General features: G+C 42.8%; 1 protein-coding gene across 8 annotated transcripts in view; it reads left to right on the forward strand.

The window, feature by feature from the left end:
• Nucleotides 1-21406, forward strand: part of fam102aa (family with sequence similarity 102 member Aa) — a 48915-nt gene that overhangs the window by 16486 nt on the left and 11023 nt on the right. For 7 of the 8 annotated variants that reach the window (XM_041998929.1, XM_041998923.1, XM_041998925.1 and 4 more), the window contains exons 2-5: nt 13229-13349; nt 15709-15738; nt 20028-20144; nt 20960-21006. In XM_041998929.1, coding sequence (XP_041854863.1) covers nt 13229-13349; nt 15709-15738; nt 20028-20144; nt 20960-21006 — 315 coding nt within the window. The remainder of the gene's footprint in view (nt 1-13228; nt 13350-15708; nt 15739-20027; nt 20145-20959; nt 21007-21406) is intronic. The other variant, XM_041998930.1, reaches the window with a different exon arrangement.

A 21406-nucleotide genomic window follows, 5' to 3' on the forward strand; every position in this document is an offset into this window, starting at 1 on the left:
TGGACAGTGATGTAACCATGAGGATGTACATGTTGTCTAACTGGGGTCAGTACACTTTGCACTGTGCACTGATGTTTATCTAATATGGCTAAAAAATGCTACGTCATGGTTTGCCAGCTCTGCTCAAACACAGCTACATTTTTAATGCTAATGTCTGCTTTGTATCACATTTAGACTGATTGTGACACATAATGTTCCTAAAAGAAAGTTTCATTCATGTTTGAAAATGGTCCATTAATTGATTTAAATTCAAACAAGGCCGTAAAAGTAACCCGGAGGCCCTGGGGCCTGTGCCCTGCTGGCCTTTGGTTGACCCATGCCTGTTATGGCCAGTGGCCGTCGTCCATGGTCCCATCAGGCCCATGCTCCATGGCTGTGGGGCCTCATTCCTTTGTTGGTTTCTGACCGTTGTAGAAGTGCATATGCTGGGCGATATGGCCTAAAAATAAAATCTCAGATTTTTTTATAACCAAATCCAATTTCCAAATTTAATAGATTTTTTTTCTTTTCTTTTACTAAACATAAATAAACTTATTAAAACATTTATTTATTTATATCAATGAATGCCAGCAAAAATAAAGCATACAATGTCATAACCTTTCCACCATATAAATGGCTTCATATCTTACATAGAAATATGCGACACAATGCATCTGTGATCTCTTTCCATCTGGATCCTTATCATACAGGATCCACTGCAGAAATAATTCCCCTGATGAAGGTTGTCTGTTAACAAGAGTTTGTGGGTTAAGTTGACTTCTGCATCTCGTAGAGAGCAGCATTTCTCACTGTAGTTATACGCACAGCTAAATCCCAGGCATGAGTGAAGGGTCACTTCACTGAAAATCTGTCAGACAAACACCGTTCTGGTGTGGAGGGAAGGCTAAGTCTGCTGCTAACTAACTATGGCAGAAAATCCAGATTTTCATAAAAATAAATCTCCAGAAATGGAAAATTCGATTTATCGATTTTATCAATTAATCGCCCAGCCCTGCATTTGCATGATCACACACTTCATTCTGCGCTTACACTCGACGTGCATGCTTGTACAGGCCCTGTGCATCTTCTTGGTGCAGCACCACCTCTGGTGGGAAGTGTAACACATTATTTAAAAGGTCAGATTTGTTTGAGAAGTGAATGCAAACTCTGTTTGGAAGAATGTTGCACACCACAACTGAACAGAATCCCCAATCGGACTGAGTCCAGCAGACTATCCTGATGTGAATGGTTCAGTTCCTGCATTTGGCTCACTTGAAGCGAACTGAGAGCTACGTTTGTAGGTGGACCAGCGTTCGCGTCTTTGATGATTGCTTCGTTTACATATTCACCTATTCCTATTCCGGTTGGACTTCACACTCGGCCATCATGTCTGTTAGGGTAATGGTAAATGGTAAATGGTCCTTATTTTATACAGCGCTTTACTGTACCTGGAATGATACCCAAAGTGCTTTACATGATACAGCCCATTCACACACACATTCACGCACTGATGGCGGAAGCTGCCATGCAAGGTGCTCAACCACGACCCATCAGGACGTATGTGCACACCACAGATAGTCCAGGTGCTAGAATCATCCGCATCACGATGCATCTAAAAAATGACTTTTCCTCACCCCCCCTAGAGGTTGTGTAGGTTTAGTACCACTACTGTTTTTGTATTCATGTTTTTTTTGTCTTATAGGTGCTCCTCATGATTGTCTGCTTTGTTTTCATGCAGGGGCCTTTGTAGCTGGTTTTTCTGTTTTGGTTATACAATTGTTACAGATTCCTTTTTGTGTGTGTTTTCTTCTCGTCCTCATTTTTTCACGCACCCCCTTCTCTTGTTTCCATGGTGATCTCACTTGAATCATGATTATCTGTTCAGTTCTGTTGAACTCTACTAGTTTTTCAGGCCGAGTGGGATCTTAGCTCGACACTTGCCGATGTGTCAAACGGCTTTGATAATGAAACGTATTTATTTATTGGGACGTAGGGAGGATGGACGTTCTGTTCAGTCTTTCTTTGATGTTACATCAGGTTGTTTAATAGTCGCCGGTCGACCCCGTGTCGTTGTGGGTACAGGAACATCCTCATTGACTCCTCGCCTGTCCTGACGTCACCGCCCCCCTCTGCAGGATCCGAGTGCTTCCTCAGCACTCCGCTCCACTTTGCTTATCCCAGCCTCGCGATACGACCCGACCTGGCCGGCCACTGTTTGTCTTTCTTTTGCAGCCGCGGCCTTTAGGAGCAGCCAGGATGAGAGATAAGATCCCACAGCGCTGCACTGATGACATGTTGGCTTATCGCATGCTGGGGTCCGATGGGGGCCATGCACATTGTGGACGGCTTGTTTATATATCAGTCTTTCAAGCTGAGTTTTAGTTTATCTTCTTCCGCCTAACCATGCTGGAGAGTGTGCCTTTGTTATTGAGTTTTAGCCTCTTTAGTTTCAGCGTCCCCTCACTTTAGGACACAACTCGACTACTGGACAAAGTTTAAAAAGGTGTTGTCTCCCCAGAAAAAAATCGGCTTCCTGTGCTCAAGTTAGGCTTGAGAGGTTTTAACATTTGGTTTATAACTTGCAAAGAACATGAAATGGCATCAGAAGATGGGAAGAGCTGCCAAAAAACAACATAATTAAAACAGATTTAAATCATCAGTAAATCTAAGGAGAGAACAAGGAGGACTAAACAACTTTCCTCATTCTTATTTCCATCGAGTTTCCTTTAAATCGTACACTCCTGGAAGTTTCTCATGTCTGGATTTAACCTCCTTTGAGTCCATCTTTGCCCCACTTTGTGTCTCCACTGTAGAGCAAACTGTTTCCTCATCTTTTGCTTCTTGTCCCAGATGTAAGTTTACCCTTCATTTCTTCCTGCTTGCTGATGTGTTGTCTTCTCTGAAGCTGTTTGTAGTAAGAAATTCTCACAGCTCAGATTTGCTTTTCTTACAACCTCCTAATTTATTTTGGTTATGACCCAGATAAGTGAGCGTTTATTTCCATCTTTTTTGGCCTGACCTCTTTGGGGCTTTTGACATTTTTTGTTAAATCAGTGATTATCAGATATAAATCAGTTATCAGTGATTGTCTGCAGAGTTTTTCTGCAGATATTTTGTTTTATGCGTTTTCACTTATTTTGGTAGATGGTGGTTCTGATGTGCGATGCCTTCCCGAGCTGCTGCGTCTTTAGCCTCGGGGTGATTTGGGAAGGTTTGCTCAGTTTTCAGCTGTTGGAAATTATGTTTTGGGGAGGAACACAGACATTTTCTGTTAAAAATGCTCCTGATTTAGTTCAGCAGCATGTTGAAAGGATTTCCAACAGGACAACATGGAAGCTTCAATGATGGCCTTTGTGTTGTAGTTTTTTTTCTTTCTTCCTCTTTCTTCTGTTTCCTCTGGTTATGTGAACTCGGTTCAGCATCTGTGTCCCGTCAGTGTAGCTTGTTTCATTGTGCTATGCTGCAGTCATGGTGTTTTTTTTGGATAAATCAGATAAATTTATGAAGTTTTGGTCAGCATTAAATTCTTTAAAGCTGTACAGGATTCCTTTTCCTACACGTTTAGTGTTGACAACTACAGTTGATGCTGAAGCCAGAAAGCTCTACTTGAGATGGTCGAAATAATCTGTAATCCACGTGTTTTTTAGGGTTCAGCTTTCTTTAACTTGTCCAGTTCCAAGCTTTCTTGGCTATAGTGCCAAGAAGATGTGAGTGAGAGCTACCAAATTAGAGGAATGGCATTTTATCCATGCTTAGATATGCCAAGTTTTCAGCCAGCAGCTCTTTAAAATCCTATTTTCTGTCTGTCGGTCTCAGATCTTTGTTGTTTTTCACAGATAAAATTAAAGAAATGGGTATAAGTGACGTCTTTGTAACAGGCTGCTTGTAACAAAGAGCCTAAAGATCCAGTTTAGAACTGGTTCTTCGCTAAGTTATCTGTGATGTGTCGACACCACACTGGTTCAATGGTCACTTCAGTTAGGAGCCATTTTCTGCCTGAATGATTTGCAGGTCAGGTTTTAAAAAAAACATGTTCCCTTTAAATGGCCAGGTACAAGAACTGGGCTGAAAGTGAGAGAAGAATCAGAAAATGCCCCCAAAAGTCTCTAGAAGACCTTCAGAAAGCTGGGAACTACTGATCAAGACCACTTTAAAAGATTATAACAAAGTCTGGCTGCTGTGTGATGCATCACTTCCACTTCTCTCTTCATGTTCAGATTTGTTTGTTTGTGAATCAACAGATCCTCCTCTCAGGCTTCATGTGCAGATGGTTTGTTAAAGCTGAGATTTAATAGGAGACATCTGAAACCATGTGAGTCCCTGCAGCTTTTTCATTAGAAAGCAGTTGACGTCTGAGGCACAACTGAGAGGCCAAAGTCAGCGTGGGAATAATGAATGCAGTGTGACCAGAACCCAGTTAAAACCCTGACTACAGGATTCCCGGTACATGTCCCCCCGCCCCCCCCCCCGGCCGTAGAGCTGAGGAGATTCAAAGGTTGCAGGTGAGATTACAAACAAACAACAGAGGGCTTATAAAAACGTCTGAAGCTGAAAAGTGGAGGCTCGTGTGAGCGTCTCCTCCTCCTCTGAGCTGCTGGCAGCTCTTCGTGGATTTCAGTGTGAGGTTTCCATGGAGCCTGAACAAAGCCATCTGGGCTGAGGAATGTGGTTTGGGAACGCTCCACCTTACACGCTGGAGGACCAAAAGTGTGGGATTCCTGATAAGAGCTCTGTGTGTGCTCTTGTTTCACTTCATGGAACCTCACTTGTTTCCAGGGAAACATGAATTAACAAATATCCTCCCAAATGAAGACATTTTAACCTCCACTCACGTTAACTGGAACGCCTGAAGACTCTTTGTTTTAGTTCGTGGTATTTTCATGTACCAGCTTTTTTAGTTTGAGTTTATTTCATTTGGCTGGAGCAGGATAAGCTAACAGTCTGTCATAGTACTGTTAGCATTAGATGCTCTAGATGCCATGTAAACAACTTTATACTTCTGGTATCTGTTATTGAACTGACAACAACAGTGAAGTATTAGTACTTTATGACTGACAGTGATCATTTGATTCTTTAGCAGTTGACTCTTGAGCACCTAGAGGATAATTTTAGCTCCATAAAACAAACAAATATAACCCTGCACCCCTCCAGAATCCTGTCTTCTTCCTCTGCAACTGGCTACCAGCTATAAAAACAACAACTAACCTTAAACATGCTCAAAAAAGGATTCTCACAGAAGCAGAAATCAAGAACAAAGACGAGAGGGAAGAAATAAAGTGGTGAAAATCTCAACACATTGTGAGGAGGTGGTGGATAGTTAAGAGGGGGATGGGAATGTGAGCAGCTGCTGCTGTTAGTGTGTGCTATGTTGTATATGCATGGTTGCGTCATTTGTACCCCCCCATGCATGCTAAGCTTTACGAATAAGGTTTCAGGGATGCCGCAGATCTAGAAATGAACCTCTAAAGTTATAACTCAATCTGTTTATACTTCACATAAAATACTAAATATTTGAGCCTCTGGAAGTAGATTAAAACTAATTCTTAATAAGATTCAAGTCTTTATGATTTGCAGTATATCGCAACTGTTAAAACGTAGTGCCTCTGAGTCAATAAAATGAACATATGGCTGAATGTTTTTTGGATGTTTTATGGTAGACTGTAATATTTGGGTCAGAAAAGGGGGTCAGGTTCTGCAGAAGGATTGGAAGTTGACAGAAAATCGGCTTGTAAATCAGCCGATCTCCCCCAGTGCCGCCGCAAGCATCATCACAGCTTTAAACTCAAGCACGCTGCATCTACTCTGTCCAAAAGTGTAGTTCACAATGTGAAGGAATCGAGCCAAAATGGCTAACGTTACCCAAGCAAGATGCTAGGCGTAGTCTGATTACTTTCACAGTTTAGATGTGATGTGTTTAGCTTTAGGCCGAAGTAAAAAATAAAGATATAAAATCTATAAAAGCTAAAAGAACGTCTCTATATTTACAGAAAATGAGAGAATTCCCAGCAGATTAATAGTTACAGGGTCGATAAAGTGCATCCTAGTGCAAGGATGAAGGTCTGTGTGTGTGTATGTGTGTGTGTGCGTGCGTGTGTGTGTGAGAAGGTGTGTATCTTCAGTGGAGGGTTGGGTGCATGTGTGCAGGTACTGGGGGGTAAGTGTTAAACGACAGGGGGGCTTTTCTTCAAAGCTTTGCTGTCTCTGAGTCTTTGTGGTGGTTTTAATGTTCCTGTACTGCTTTCCTGATGGAAGCGGCACAAACAGGCATTGTCCTCACAAAAAAATGTAAGATTCAAAGACATTTGCAGAAAAATACACATTTGCTGAAAAGTACTGCGATGAAGATGAAGAACTTCTGTTTGAAGATGAATAATGCAAAAATACTGAGGATCACGTCCCAGTTTTGTAAAGAAAATGATGGGATTCACAGAACAGGAGCTTCTCGTGGTTCAGCAGTAATGAAGACAAACCACCATGTAGTCACTTTGTTTCCCAAATGTAGATGTAGTGTTTTAGAGCTTTGAGGACAACTTTCAGCATTCTGGTTGGTTTATTTTGGTCCGTCTTTGTTTTAGTGTAGATGCTCATAATTAACTACAAATTACACAGAGGGGCGCCTTCTGTTCAGACTTTGACCTACAGTAGGGGGATCCAGCTCCAGGCCTGCAGGTTTTACATGTTTCCTGCTCCAGCACACCTGCTTCAAATTAAATGTCTCTCCTCAACAGCCTGTTAAGATCTGTCCAAACATGTTGAGCCATTCATGTGATTCAGGTGCTGCAGCAGGAAGCATCCAAGACCTCGAGGACCGACTTCGAACACCCAGGTCTCCGTTGATGGTTTTTATCAAGTATTGTCTGAATTAACCCTGAATTTTGTTCCGATTCTCTTCTGTTCTGATTCTCTCCTGTTCCGATTCTCTCCTGTTCTGATTCTCTTCTGTTCTGATTCTCTCCTGTTCCGATTCTCTCCTGTTCTGATTCTCTCCTGTTCCGATTCTCTCCTGTTCCGATTCTCTCCTGTTCCGATTCTCTCCTGTTCTGATTCTCTCCTGTTCCGATTCTCTCCTGTTCCGATTCTCTCCTGTTCCGATTCTCTCCTATTCTGATTCTCTCCTGTTCAGATTCTCTCCTGTTCTGATTCTCTTCTGTTCCGATTCTCTCCTGTTCTGATTCTCTCCTGTTCTGATTCTCTCCTGTTCTGATTCTCTCCTGTTCAGATTCTCTCCTGTTCTGATTCTCTTCTGTTCTGATTCTCTCCTGTTCTGATTCTCTCCTGTTCAGATTCTCTCCTGTTCTGATTCTCTCCTGTTCTGATTCTCTCCTGTTCCGATTCTCTCCTGTTTGATTCTCTCCTGTTCTGATTCTCTTCTGTTCCGATTCTCTCCTGTTCTGATTCTCTCCTGTTCTGATTCTCTCCTGTTCTGATTCTCTTCTGTTCTGATTCTCTCCTGTTCTGATTCTCTCCTGTTCTGATTCTCTCCTGTTCTGATTCTCTTCTGTTCTGATTCTCTCCTGTTCTGATTCTCTCCTGTTCTGATTCTCTTCTGTTCCGATTCTCTCCTGTTCTGATTCTCTCCTGTTCTGATTCTCTCCTGTTCTGATTCTCTTCTGTTCCGATTCTCTCCTGTTCTGATTCTCTCCTGTTCTGATTCTCTCCTGTTCTGATTCTCTCCTGTTCTGATTCTCTCCTGTTCTGATTCTCTTCTGTTCCGATTCTCTCCTGTTCAGATTCTCTTCTGTTCCGATTCTCTCCTGTTCTGATTCTCTTCTGTTCCGATTCTCTCCTGTTCTGATTCTCTCCTGTTCTGATTCTCTCCTGTTCTGATTCTCTTCTGTTCCGATTCTCTCCTGTTCTGATTCTCTCCTGTTCTGATTCTCTCCTGTTCTGATTCTCTTCTGTTCCGATTCTCTCCTGTTCAGATTCTCTTCTGTTCCGATTCTCTCCTGTTCTGATTCTCTTCTGTTCCGATTCTCTCCTGTTCAGATTCTCTCCTGTTCTGATTCTCTTCTGTTCCGATTCTCTCCTGTTCTGATTCTCTTCTGTTCCGATTCTCTCCTGTTCAGATTCTCTCCTGTTCTGATTCTCTCCTGTTCTGATTCTCTCCTGTTCTGATTCTCTTCTGTTCTGATTTTCTCCTGTTCTGATTCTCTCCTGTTCCGATTCTCTCCTGTTCCACTCTGACAGGCAGAGAAATGCCACCGCAGCCACGGAGGAGGGTCTACTTCCCTTATTACCTGGATTTGTCTGTGCAGAGAGCTGGACCTCATTTTTGTTTATTTTCTTGCAGGTGTTCCACACAGGACCTTTTGCTGGTTGTTTTCTTTGGCTCTGCTTTCTTCTTGTATTTGTGCTTCTTTGGCATTGAACCTCACAGCTAACATTGAAGAGGTTTTCTGTTTTTTCAGTACAGTATATGAGGCAAAACAATTAGTGCAACTTTTAATGAACTTAAAGTGAATATTTGGTCTGAGCATTACAGTCTGAACCGTCTTAGACAAGCTTTCTGTAATTTCTTCAAGTCGTCTTCTGGAATAGTTCTCCAGGCTCCTGAAAGGGCTATCCAAAGTCTTTTTGTTCTGTTCTCCTGGGTTCTGGGGAGGATTTCCTGTTTCCACTGATCCTCAGTCCAGTTCTTGTGTCAGGTGGCATACCCTAGGCTTTCCCTTCCTTAAGAACAGCTTCTTGACAGCCACGTTTCCATGGAGACCATTTCTGACGAGGCTTCAGCCGACAGTATAGAATAGAATAGAAATACTTTATTAATCCCTTCAGAGAGCCCTCAGGGAAATTTGGGTACCGGTAGCAATACAACACCAACAGTAAAGCAGGACAAGCACAAGACACAATATATACAAGTACAAAGCAAAATAGAGGCAAATAGAATGCAATAAATATAACAATAATGAATGAATGAATGAATGAAAGAATGAATGAATGAATGAATGAATGAATGAAAAATACTTTATTAATCCCAAAGGGAAATTCAATATTGTAGTAGTAGTAATTTTTTTTTTTTTTTTTTTTTTTTTTTTTAACAATCACATTAATTAATTAAGGGCTTTGTTCTTCAGCCTGATAGCTGCTGGAAGGAAGGATCTTCTGTATCTCTCTGTCTTGCATCGGACTTGAACAAGCCTCCCACTGAACACACTCTGTTGTTTCGTCACGGCGTTGTGTAGAGGGTGTGAAGGATCTTCCATTATCTTCGTCAGCTTGTACAGAATTCTTTTTTTGATGATCAACTCCAGCGGCTCCAGAGTTACTCCAAGCACAGAACCGGCTTTCTTGATCAGTTTGTTAATTCTTTTCAAGTCTCTGGTTCTGATGCCGCTGCCCCAGCAGATTGCTGCAAAGCTGATTGCACTTTCAACAACAGACCTGTAGAACATTTGCAACATTTTGGTGCAGACGTTAAAAGATCTCAGCTTCCTTAAGAAGTAGAGTCTGCTCTGACCTTTCTTGTAAATGTACTCAGTGTTGCTTTTCCACTCAAGTCTGTTGTCCAGCTGAACTCCAAGGTACTTGTATTCCTCCACCACCTCCACCTCCTCTCCCATGATGGAAACACTTCTATGTGTGTTCTTGTTCCTCCTGAAGTCAACAATCATCTCCTTTGTTTTCTTGGTATTCAAGATGAGATGATTGTCACCGCACCATTTCACAAACTGACCGACCAGTTCTCTGTACTCTGCTTCTTGTCCATCACTGATACACCCAACAACTGCTGAGTCATCAGAGTATTTCTGCAGATGACAGAACTCAGAGTTGTACTGGAAGTCTGAGGTGTACAGCGTGAATAGAAATGGTGAAAGTACAGTCCCTTGTGGTGTTCCAGTGCAGCTGACCACCATCTCAGACACACAACCTTTCAGTCTCACAAACTGTGGTCTGTTTGTGAGGTAGTCGTAAATCCAGGTGGTTGTGGAGGGATCCACCTGGAATTTCTGCAGCTTCTCACACAGCAGAGCAGGCTGAATTGTATTAAAAGCACTTGAGAAATCAAAGAACATGACCCTCAAAGTGCTGCCTGACTGGTCCAGATGAGAGTGGGCTCTCTGAAGCAGGTATATGATGGCATCTTCAACCCCAAGCCCATTACGGTATGCAAACTGTAATGGGTCCTGAAAGGTGTTCACCTGCTTGCTGAGGTGAGCCAGTAAGAGTCTCTCCAGGACTTTCATGACGTGAGATGTCAGGGCGACTGGTCTGTAGTCTTTTGGTTCAGCTGGTTGTGGTTTTTTAGGCACTGGAACAAGGCAGGATGTTTTCCACAGCACCGGGATTCTTCTCTGACTCAGGCTGGTGTTGAACAGGTGCTGGAGAATCGGACATAGCTGTTTTGAGCAGGTCTTGAGAACTCTGGGACTGACACCATCTGGACCTGCAGCCTTGTTCTGGTTCAGTTTCACCAGTTGTTGAATATTATCTAATAACAATAAGATAAGTTAATAAAACAATATAAACAAGCATTGCACACAGTAGAGGTGGAACAGATTCCCAGTTCACTATTGCACGTATAAGTTATAGCAACTGTTTGTATGGGTTATTGTGCATGTGTTGTATCAGGCGGACTGCACACCTCCCTCTCTCCCCTCCTTCTCCTTCTCCCCCTCCCTCTCCCCCTCCTTCTCCACCTCCTGCCTAATGCAGAGTTGTACAGTTTGATGGCTCGGGGGACAAAGGAGTCTCTGAGCCGGTTGGTCCTACTCTTGGGGAGGAGCAGCCTGTTACTGGTCAGGCTTCTCTGTGCACTGATGACAGTGCGCAGAGGGTGACTGGCATCATTCACAATAGCCAGTAGTTTTTTTAGTGTTATCCTCTCTGCCACTGTCACCAGGGAGTCCAGCTTCATGCCAACCACAGAGCCCGCCCGCCTGATGAGTTTTTCCAGCCTGTTAGCACACCTTTTTGTCATGTTACCCCCCCCAGCAGACAACAGCATAAAAAAGCGTACTAGCCACCACAGACTGATAGAACATCCACAGGAGTTTCCTGCAGATGTTTAAAGATCCCAGTCTTCACTTTGGCCCTTCTTGTACAGGTGATCTGTACAGCATGTCCAGTCCAGCTTGTTATCCAGCCACAACCCGAGGTACCTGTAGTTGTCTACAATCTCCACCTTGTCGTCCCTGATGGTCACTGGACGTGGTTGTGGGCTGGACTTCCTGAAGTCAATAACCAGCCCCATAGTCTTTGAGGTGTTAAGTTGGAGATGGTTCATCTGACTCCAGGTGACAAAGTCACTGACCAGATTCCTGTACTCATCCTCTCCATCATCCCTGATACACCCCATGATGGCTGTGTCATCTGCAAACTTCTGGATGTGACACAGCTATGAGTTGTAACAGAAGTCTGAGGTGTAGAGTGTGAAGAGGAGGGGGGCCAGCACCGTCCCCTGGGGTGCTCCTGTGCTGCTAATAACAGTGTCAGATGTGATGTCCTTTAGCCTGACGTACTGCGGTCTCTCTGTGAGGTAGTTACCAATCCAGGACACCAAGCAGGGGTCCACCTGCATCTCCCTCAGTTTGTCCAGAAGCATCAGGGGCTGGATTGTGTTGAAGGCACTTGAAAAATCCAAGAAGAGGATCCTCACTGTGCCCCTCCCCTTATCCAGATGTACTTGGACACGGTGTAGGAGGTAGAGAATAGCATCCTCCACACCCACACCTGCGCGATAGGCAAACTGTAGGGGGTCCTGGGCCTGTTGCACTTGGGGCTTGAGGAGATTGAGGATGAGCCTCTCCATCGTCTTCATCAGCTGGGACGTAAGTGCCACCGGTCTGTAATCGTTCAGCTCACCAGGGCGGTTTTTCTTTGGAACTGGAACAATACAGGATGTTTTCCACAGGGTAGGCGCTTTCCCCAGCTGTAGACTGTAGATGGACCAGCTGAAGGTCCAGATGCATCTCTCAGGTCCAGGTTCAGGTCGTTCCTGAATTTGTTCCTATTTCTTCAGGACATCTCTTTCAGATCCTGTTTAATGGTTACATACAGGCTTTTTTATGCTTGGATAGTCACAAGTCAGTGTTTAGTTGCTTAAACAGAAAACCAAAACACATCCTTCTGATGATGAATCCATGCCTGAAAATAAGTAAAAAAAACAGCTAATGTCAAATTTTACTCCTCGTATTAGAAAACCTGCAAAAATATTTAAAAATGTCTGGCTGCTTGGAAGTGAAATGTAGAGAAATGAAGGATGTTCCATATTTTGTTTTTGGTCTAACTCTTTGGTTTGTGTGTAAATACTTAACATGTAGCAGTATGTTCTACAGTTGTGCTTTGTGTTTAGTATTAGTTAAGATATTTTATCATGTTTACTTTGTGTTTATTTGCAGGTGGTCACAGTAAACATTACTGCTAAATATCAACGTGTTCATCCCAAATCTGCTGACAGGATTCGTGTCGCCCACAAACTTTTAATTTGGAGATAAAAACGTCCAGGTTACTAAGAATACTGATAAGATTCTCTAAATGGAAAACGTGATGTTGCCCACTTCTACAGATGTCCCCCCAGGCTGCAGAAAATCACATTTTCATGGGAATGTTATTTTAGCAACATGTCACATGTGCAGCGCTGAAGAGTTTTCAGAAACATGCCAGAGATCTGCTGCTGGTATCTGTGTACGTCTTCATGAACAAACGGATCAGTGATATGGATTGTTTTTACTCCTTTTTTCCTCTCTCCCTTCCATTAAACAGGGTGTTGCTGTTTCTCACAAGGCAGAGTGTTTTCACAGAAGTCTGTCCACCATTGTTCTGTTTCCTTGACAGGTTTTCTTGTCAGTGAAGCTAAATGTCGGTGTACTTCCATCACTGCCTTCGGGTCATTTTGTTTCAAGATCAAGAACTTCTGTTTATAAAATGTCCCCATCGAAATGCATTTAAAGTGATTTAGAGAATCAGATGTCGCTGGAGCCGCTCTGTAACTCAGCTGGAAAAAGTTGCTCATGATGTTTTCTCAGTGATGCTCTGGCTGTAACCCTCAGTGGACGCACTGGTCATAAGACTGTTAGACAGAAATGACACGACTGGAAAAAAATGTTGTTTTGTAGCCTGAATATCTAGCAAAAAAAAAATAAGGGGAAAAATAGAAGAGTGATCTTCTGTAAAGGAGGTTTTGCTGTAATTAAACATGTTTCAGCATCAGCTCCATGAATCTTTCTTTAAAACAAAGTCTGGAAGCTGAGAACTGAAGAGTTGGCAGAAATGAACAGTTCATTAATTGAAAGATGCTTTTTTCTTTTAGAGAGGAGGTTCAGGAGAACTGTGTCCGCTGGAGGAAGAGGTTCACCTTTGTGTCGAAGATGAGCGCCAACCCCCACACTGGAGTCCTGGATCCATCTGTCTGCAGGGTGTCGGTCAGGAAGGTACGACTCCCAAAGGGTCCTCTCACATGCTGCCACCGTATGCTGCTGAGGAAAGAATGATGGCGTTATTATACTTAACACTGATCTGGTTTTAGCTTCTGGACAACACAAATGCAAACAGTGGAAGTTTGCTAGTCATTGAAGTGCGTTTTGATTTTTGGTAAACACGAGTAGAACAGGCAGAAATCAGCGGCTCTTCTATGGTTAACTGCACCTACAAACATCCAGAGAACTGACTCACTTAGCATATTTCCTCAAATAAAAACTGGAATTTCAGCAAAAACTGGGCATTTACAAGATACAAACGACTGAAGGAACACAAATACCGGATTAATCCTTTGATAGAGGGAGATGTTATCATACGTTTGTGTCAATCTTGGATCTGTCTGCATGTGATACGCCGGCATGTCTTTTTAAAGCAATGAATTACAGATGTATGGATCACTGATCAGAACAGAAGGGTCTGTATCCATTTAAATCCAGCATTATTGTTGCAGGAAGTATTTATACACTTCTCTCTTCCTACAATGCATTGTGAAAACGTAAACTTTTTCAGCATTATCGCTGCAGTACCAGAGAGGAAGGAATGATGCTTCAGTTTTGTGCATCTGTAGGAGATTAAGAATAAATCTTTAATGCTGGGCAGTAAACTGGCTTGTACTGAAATCTGCTTTTTATTTTTGTTATAGTCTGAATTTCTCAGTTTAAACAGCTTAAACCACATTTGGATTGTGGTGCAGCAGGAATCTGTTTGAGGGGGGAACGTTTTCACTGTTGCACCAGTAAACACGCAGCAGAGCAGCTGTGTTACTGGAAATGTTGAGTTGTGAAAAGGTGAAGCTGGAGCAGACGTTGAGGTTGCAGTTGTCTGTAGATACTTGTGTTTTAAAGGTCAGACGTGGACCAAACAAAAGTTATGGAGAAGCAGAAATGAAGGTGTAGTAGCAGAAGTGGACTTTAAGGAAATTTGGGCTAAGTTTTCCATATCCTTAATTCATGTGTGTACACAGGTATAATAAGGTCTGAATTGACTGCATGCAAAGATTTCAGGTCCAGAGGTGCCCAGATGTCCATCAAGAGCATTACCCTTTCTGTTATTAGTCAAACTGTACCATGCTGATTTCATCTTAGAGAAACTATAACGGCATCATGGCATTGATAATCTCATCTATCTCCACATCCCTCTACAGTCACATTGGACTAACCACTGACAACTCAGATATTTATTTGGGCTGTAACAAGCAATCATTAAATTATGCTTTATTTGTTCCTCCATTAATCTGCTTGCAGTGTTCCCAGTAAATCCCATAAAAGATCATGAAAACCATAAAAATCTTTGCTTCAAAGACAAAAATAACATCTATAAAAGCAGTTTGTTTCTGTCTTTGGAAAAAAAACTAAACTAAAGCAGACTGCTTACCTTTACCTGCTGACCTTTTAGTTAATCCTGCTTACAAACAAAGCGTAACGTCCTGAGAAGTAAAACACATTCAGTCCTTTCTGAGATGATAAAATATTTAGTATTTTTCCTGAAAAATGTGTTTGATTGTCAAATTACTTGTTAATCACATTTAATTTTTAACTCAGATTAATAAGTTTTAGAGTTTTTGTAGAAACTCTTCCTTTAGCCCGGTTTCCACCAGCTGCTTCGGGTCCGTTCGCATTTTTTAGTGTTTCCACAGGCAAAAACAGGGACGGGTGTCTGAATTTCCAACTGACCTGTACTAGTTTTTTGGAAACCCTATGTAGGGATCGCACTCTTACCGATCCGACCCTCCAGAGTGGCGCTTGACACGCTGCAGTTCGCTGATTGGTAGAAAGAATCGTCACTTCCAGCGTGACTCTGACTTCTTTAAAAGAAGAAGAAAGAGCACAAACATCTCTACGTCCACCTTCCTCTTCCTTTATTTCTGGTCGTTTTCTTCTTCACTATAATTCAAGGAAGACGTCGTGCTGCTATGACATCACACTGTGACGTCGCTGACACGTCTATCTGGCTGAGTCACCCTTTACCGGGTAAGGAAACGCATCACAGCTCAGGATTTACTGAACTCAACTGTCCTCTAAACCGGAGCTGTTGGTGGAAACGCGGCTTTAGTTGGAGGTTTTGTTCTGTTTTCTCAGGGCAGGATTTTTGCTTTGTAACGATACTCAGATCTACAGCATCAGAGGTTTGACGACTTTCTCATAGGAACATATCGGAGAGTTTCAGATTAGGTTTGAAGTAAATCTCTCATGCAAACGTTGCCTCAGCAGCACAGTGTGGTCCCAGTCTATAATTTCATCTCTGTAATCTGTAGCTTCTGTAATAAAAGGTTGGATCTCTGGCTTCATTACTGACTTCCTGTTTTCCCTGCAGGAACTTAAAGGAGGAAAAGCATATACAAAGGTAAGGACTCGTGTCTCCTTCTCACTTCTACCATTTATAAACACATAGAAACAGTTAGAGACGAGCTTCTGTAAACTTTAACGCCACGTCCTGTAAATATTAACATTTCTCACAAGCACGCCTCCAGCTCAGAGCAAACATGAACCTAAAACCTGTCCATCTTGTGTTCACTTTTTCCCCGGAATCTTGGAAAACATCCTGCCACCACCTCTCGAACCGTAACAGTAACTTCTCCTGATGGATGAGTCACGTCTCATGAAAGGAGCTACAAGGTCGAACCCGTCATGAACGTAAACGCCTGTTGATCCGTGTACACGGCGGCCTGACAGGAGCCGTTTCCTCTGGGTTTTTTCCCTGTTCTCCATTTAGATTTCCTTGAGTTAAATATACTCGTACTCTGCTTCCCTCCTTAGAAGTTGGTTTCCTTAAATGTGCACCTATAAAAACAGAAGCTCCCCTGGAGAGAGGGAAACCTGGACAATAAAGAATTGCATCTTTTAGCTTGAGAGAGCTGCTGAGTTGTTTTAGAATAACACAAATGGAGTTAAGACAAAGGGCTATTACCTCCAGGGAAGGGAGCGCCACTGGAATGAGATTCCTGACCTGCACTTCGGAGGTCAAATTTCTAAATGTGCTGCAAGTGTCACATTCTTGGATGATTACATCGTTGACAGAACAGAATTTCTGCAAGAGAACAAAACGTTCAGTTTGATTGCAACCAAGCAGCTAAAATATTATTCTTTGTTCAGTTACTATGAGATTAATATTACTAGCCTAGTACAAAGCTGCTGTTTAAATGTTGGTATGTTATACTATTAGAAATACGTGGCTGACTATACAACATATTTTAACTGGAATTAATGACATCGAGCAGGAGTCTTTGTGCTGATGAAGCTTCAGCATTTATTGCAACGGCCAGTTAGGTGAACCCAATTTACTGATGCAGCTATTGTATTAATTTCTTTTTTTCCTTTTAAATGTCTGTCAAAACTACAGCTAAACTTCGTCTTGGAGTTGCTACATTTATCCATTCGTTGTGCTTCCTCTCAGCTTTTTTTGGAAAGATGGCATAATCATCAAGCTCCCAGGATTATGAAATGTAGTGAGCTGTGATGTTGTGAGGCTCCTTTATTATCATATTAATGTTTTTCTTTGTGGTGTCATGCAACTTTTTTCTTTTTTTTTGTCTTTTTTTTTTATTTGTTTGGGACCAAGCACAAATAAACATTAATCAACAGTAAAAACAGTGATCCCACCGGCTGATTTCTATCTGTTGTCCCAGGGCAGGTCAACAAATGAATGTGGTTAAATTACAACATTATAAATACCATAAAACAGACAACGTCCCACTCCAATAAAACTCATAAAAAATCTAATTGATAAACCTACTCCCTGTCCTGGGAGCTTGAGGGTCCTGTGCAGTATCTTAGCTGTTCCTAGGACTGCTGTCTTCTGGATGGAGATGTCTGATGGTTCTCCAGGTATCTGGTGGAGCCACTCCTCCATTGTGGGGGACACAGGTTGGCCTCCACCATTTTATCGGCCTGTGTCTGGAAATCCCACAGGATCTTAGCCCTCTCATTCTCCAGCACCTTGGGAGGTGTTTCCCATTGTGACCTAGAGGTCTCCCGTCCATGTTCTGCACAGATGTTTCTGTACTGCTTGGTTATGGGGTTCCATGTATTCTTTGCCTGCCAGTATCTTGCACCCTGCTGTTAGGTGCTGGATCGTTTCAGGGGCCTCTTTGCACAGCCTGCACCTGGGGTCCTGCCTGGTGTGGTAGACCTGGGGTCGTAGACCTGGGGTCCTGCCTGGTGTGGTAGACCTGGGGTCCTGCCTGGTGTGGTAGATCTGGAGTCCTGCCTGGTGTGGTAGACCTGGGGTCCTGCCTGGTGTGGTAGATCTGGGCCTCGATTGCCCTGGTACTCATGGCTTGCTCCTGTGCTGCCATGATTAGCTCCTCTGTGCTGTGCTGTCCTTCAGTCCAGCCCTCTCTAGTCTTTGGTAGGACTTGTTCCACCACTTCAGCTCTCTGTCGGTGGTACATCCCATGCAGGGGCTTGTCCTCCTATGATGGTTCCTCCATTTCATTCTGTTCCAGGTTCCATTACCTGCCGCATTCACTCAGTGCTTTATCCCTTGTATTTGTGGAGCCTGGATGTTTTATCTTGGATAGTGGCCATAATGCTCACTAGTCGTCTGCCTCCCTCTTTGCACTTTAGTGTATAGTCTCTGGACCCTGGATCTGGGGTGGAACAGCTTCTGTGTTTTAACATCTGTGGTCTGAACTTCCTCTTTTAACCAGCTTATGATCCCAGCAGGTATCTGATCTCTGGCAGGGTATCGCTGTTAATTTCCCGGATCTTGTTCTTGCCATTGAGCTGACTTCTCAGGACTTGCCTTACTCGTTGCAGATATTTGGCTGTGGCTGCTTTCCTTGTGGCTTCTTCGTGGTTGCCATTTGCTTGTAGTATGCCAAGGTACTTGTAGCTCTCCTCAGCATCTGCTATTCTGCCCTCTGGGAGTGCAATGCCCTCTGTATGGACTACCTTCCCTCTCTTTGTTACCGTTCGGCCACATTTCTCCAGTTCCGATGTCCCAGCTGTAGATCCTGGTGGTGTAGATCACTGAGTCAGTGTCTCGCTCACTCTTGGCGTACAGCTTGATGTCATCCATGTAGAGGAGGTGACTGATGGTGGCCCCACTCCTGAGTTGGTAGCCATAGCCAGACTTGTTTATTAATTAGCTGAGGGGGTTCAGGCCTATGCAGAACAGCAGCGGGGACAGAGCATCTCCTTGGTATACACCACATTTGATGGAGACTTGTGCAATTGACTTGAAGTTGGTCTCAAGGGTGGTCTGCCACAGCCTCATTGAGTTTGCAACAAAGGCTCTTTGTGTTATTGATCTTGTGCAGCTTCAGACATTCCAGGATCCATGTATGTGGTATTGAGTCACAATATTCAGGGCACAGGTTGGTCCATCTGATTTTACAGCCTCGGGCGACAGTTCTATCAACCAGCAGCTGGTGTTTTGCTCCTCTGGTACCTTTATCAAGGCCTTTCTGTGTCTCTGTCATGTACTGATCCATGGGCCCATTTACCTTAGCCGCTATGATGCCCGACAGGAGCTTCCATGTTGTGGAGAGACAGGTTATCGGCTGGTAGTTGGATGGGACTGAGCTTTCAGTATCAGGACTGTCCGTCCCTTCATTGCCATTCAGGGTGGGTCCCATCCCTCAGCAGTTGGTTCATTTATGCCGCTAGGAGCTCATGGAGCGAAGTTAGCATCCGATATATAAAAACCCAACTACATATTTTTAACTCAGTCATTCTAGTTTAAAATGATTCATTCTGAAATGTCGGCATCTCATTTGGGAGAAAAGTAATGACATTTGATATTTTTTACTGGATTCCAAGAGATTCCGCTGTTTTCCTATTTTAGACAGTAAATCCTCTTATTTTTCCAGTTATATTATGAAGTCATGGAACTACCATAATTACATTATATTAATGTGTAACTAAGAAAAATTATTGTAGAATCTGGACCTAATTTTCTCCAGAATTTCAGGTTGTTCATAACTTTTTTTCTTGAAGAATAGATCATGAAATGTAAAGATCTTGATAATGTACCGGTACCTTTTTGCTCTAAAACAACGGGGGGAAACTGGGAGGTTTCGTTATTTCTAGGTTGTCATGCTGTTGTTTTACTGGTCCGACCCACTGATGATGAACTTGAGCTATATGTGACCCCTGAGCTACGATGAGTTTTTAATTCCACTTATGAAACTTCAAAAATCACAAGAAGACAAAAACAAGCTAAAAATATTCTCATGAATTTTGGGACAGATCCAGTTTTTTTTTTAAAGTATAAAGACTCATCCACCAAAAGAAAGAATAAATAGTCACATTGGGCTCTTTGCTTACTTCATGTAACATCCAGCTATCTGATGCATCGATACTTTAACTTCATCCCTGTTAACCTGCGTGTTTCCGGGTTTATTCCACACGTTACGACCAGCTGCTGAATCTAACCTGAGCAGTGTGGCTACATCACACTGTGTGAGCAGGTGCCAGCAAATGTTTCATCAAAGCAGCTGTAAAATACAGGTTTCACTTTTGGTCCGGTCTGACATGTGGTTTTGTACCCTGTCATATACTAAAGCTGCAGAAGCTCGTGACGTTAGCAGTGTTAAGTGATGGGTGTCTCTCCTTTCTAAATACACAGCAGCAAAGCCCTTTATTAGTGAATCCAGAATTAACTCTGCTTTAACTCCTCCTCACCCTCAGCTGGGCTTCACAGACCTCAACATGGCAGAGTTTGCGGGTTCTGGCTCCACCGTGCGATGCTGTCTGCTGGAGGGATATGACACCAAGAACACACGGCAGGACAACTCCATACTGAAGGCAAGGAAATGAGGCAAAAACAAGACGGGAGCTTGATTAAAGCTTGACCAATCAAACTTCCTGACGTGTCTGAAGATAGTTTTATCATTGAAGTTGCACTTTGACCTGCAACATTTGACCTTGTGATTGTTTCCAGTCCACAGATGAATTTGGAAGCAGCCAGAGAGGAAAACCAGGTCGTCAGTTTTTCCCGTTGTCTGGAAGAACTGATGAAAGACTTCTGCTTTAGTGTTTGCTTCAGTCAGAACTGAGTTTTTAGAGCTGATAACAGCTCCAAAGCGTCCAGATTAGGCTCAGCTTGTGTGTTGGCTTGTGTCTGAAAGATTTGTGCTGCCAGTTTTTAAAAGCATGAGCATACTGTCTCTGTGGGTGGAGGTGGTGCTGTTCAGAGACTCAGCAGCGCCACCCACAGATTATCATGTTAAACTTCTCTTGAGAGCCAGTGCCATTGGCACAGGGTCATTTCATTCCTCTGGAAAACTTCAGCGTGTAGATGTGCGTAACTCCTACGTCAGTGAGCTTATTGGGAATTTACTTCAGTATTTTTCTAGTTAATCTTTCTCAGTGATCAACCAAAGATTAGCTGGAAGACGCTGATCATCGGCTTTCAGCTCCTGGTTGATTTTTTTCTTCCTAACTTGGTTTATTGATGTTAAAATGACAAAATAGTTTTTTACTGCTTTAGAAAACATGCAGATGAGACGCTGCAGAGCTACAAAGGGAAACGAGCCTTTCAGTGTCTGAGCTGTAAACAGCTGGGACATGAAGAAGTCTTTCATTTGGACCATAGTGACGTCATGGCTTGTGTCTTTAAGGTGATCATCGGAATGACTCTTCTGTCCGGAGATCCGTGTTTTAAAACGTAAGTAACACAAATGATGACACTTTGGATTTATTTTCTGTGTGGCAGTAATCCACCACTGGGTTGTAAATATAAATTATAATAATATAAATGAGGCATCCATTTTCCAATGAATGAGCATCTGATTAACCCCTAATTAGATTAAATAAAGTAAAAAAAAAAAAACAAAAATAAAAAACAGACATCACTACTTTGTCTAGAATAATAAATAAATCTGTCAGCACCAGTGTAACCAAAGAACTATACACGTACTGAACATGAAATTAAATGAAAAGGAACATGGTTTTCATTAAAACTAATTAATACCTCATCAACCCCCCTCCCTAACTACAGGAACCCCACCTCCACTGCCTCTGGTTGGCTATCAGTAAAACTGGGATCAGCTGAGGGTGTTAAAGAG

The sequence above is a fragment of the Melanotaenia boesemani genome, chromosome 11 (assembly GCF_017639745.1).
Source record: "Melanotaenia boesemani isolate fMelBoe1 chromosome 11, fMelBoe1.pri, whole genome shotgun sequence".
NCBI classification, from domain to species: domain Eukaryota; kingdom Metazoa; phylum Chordata; class Actinopteri; order Atheriniformes; family Melanotaeniidae; genus Melanotaenia; species Melanotaenia boesemani.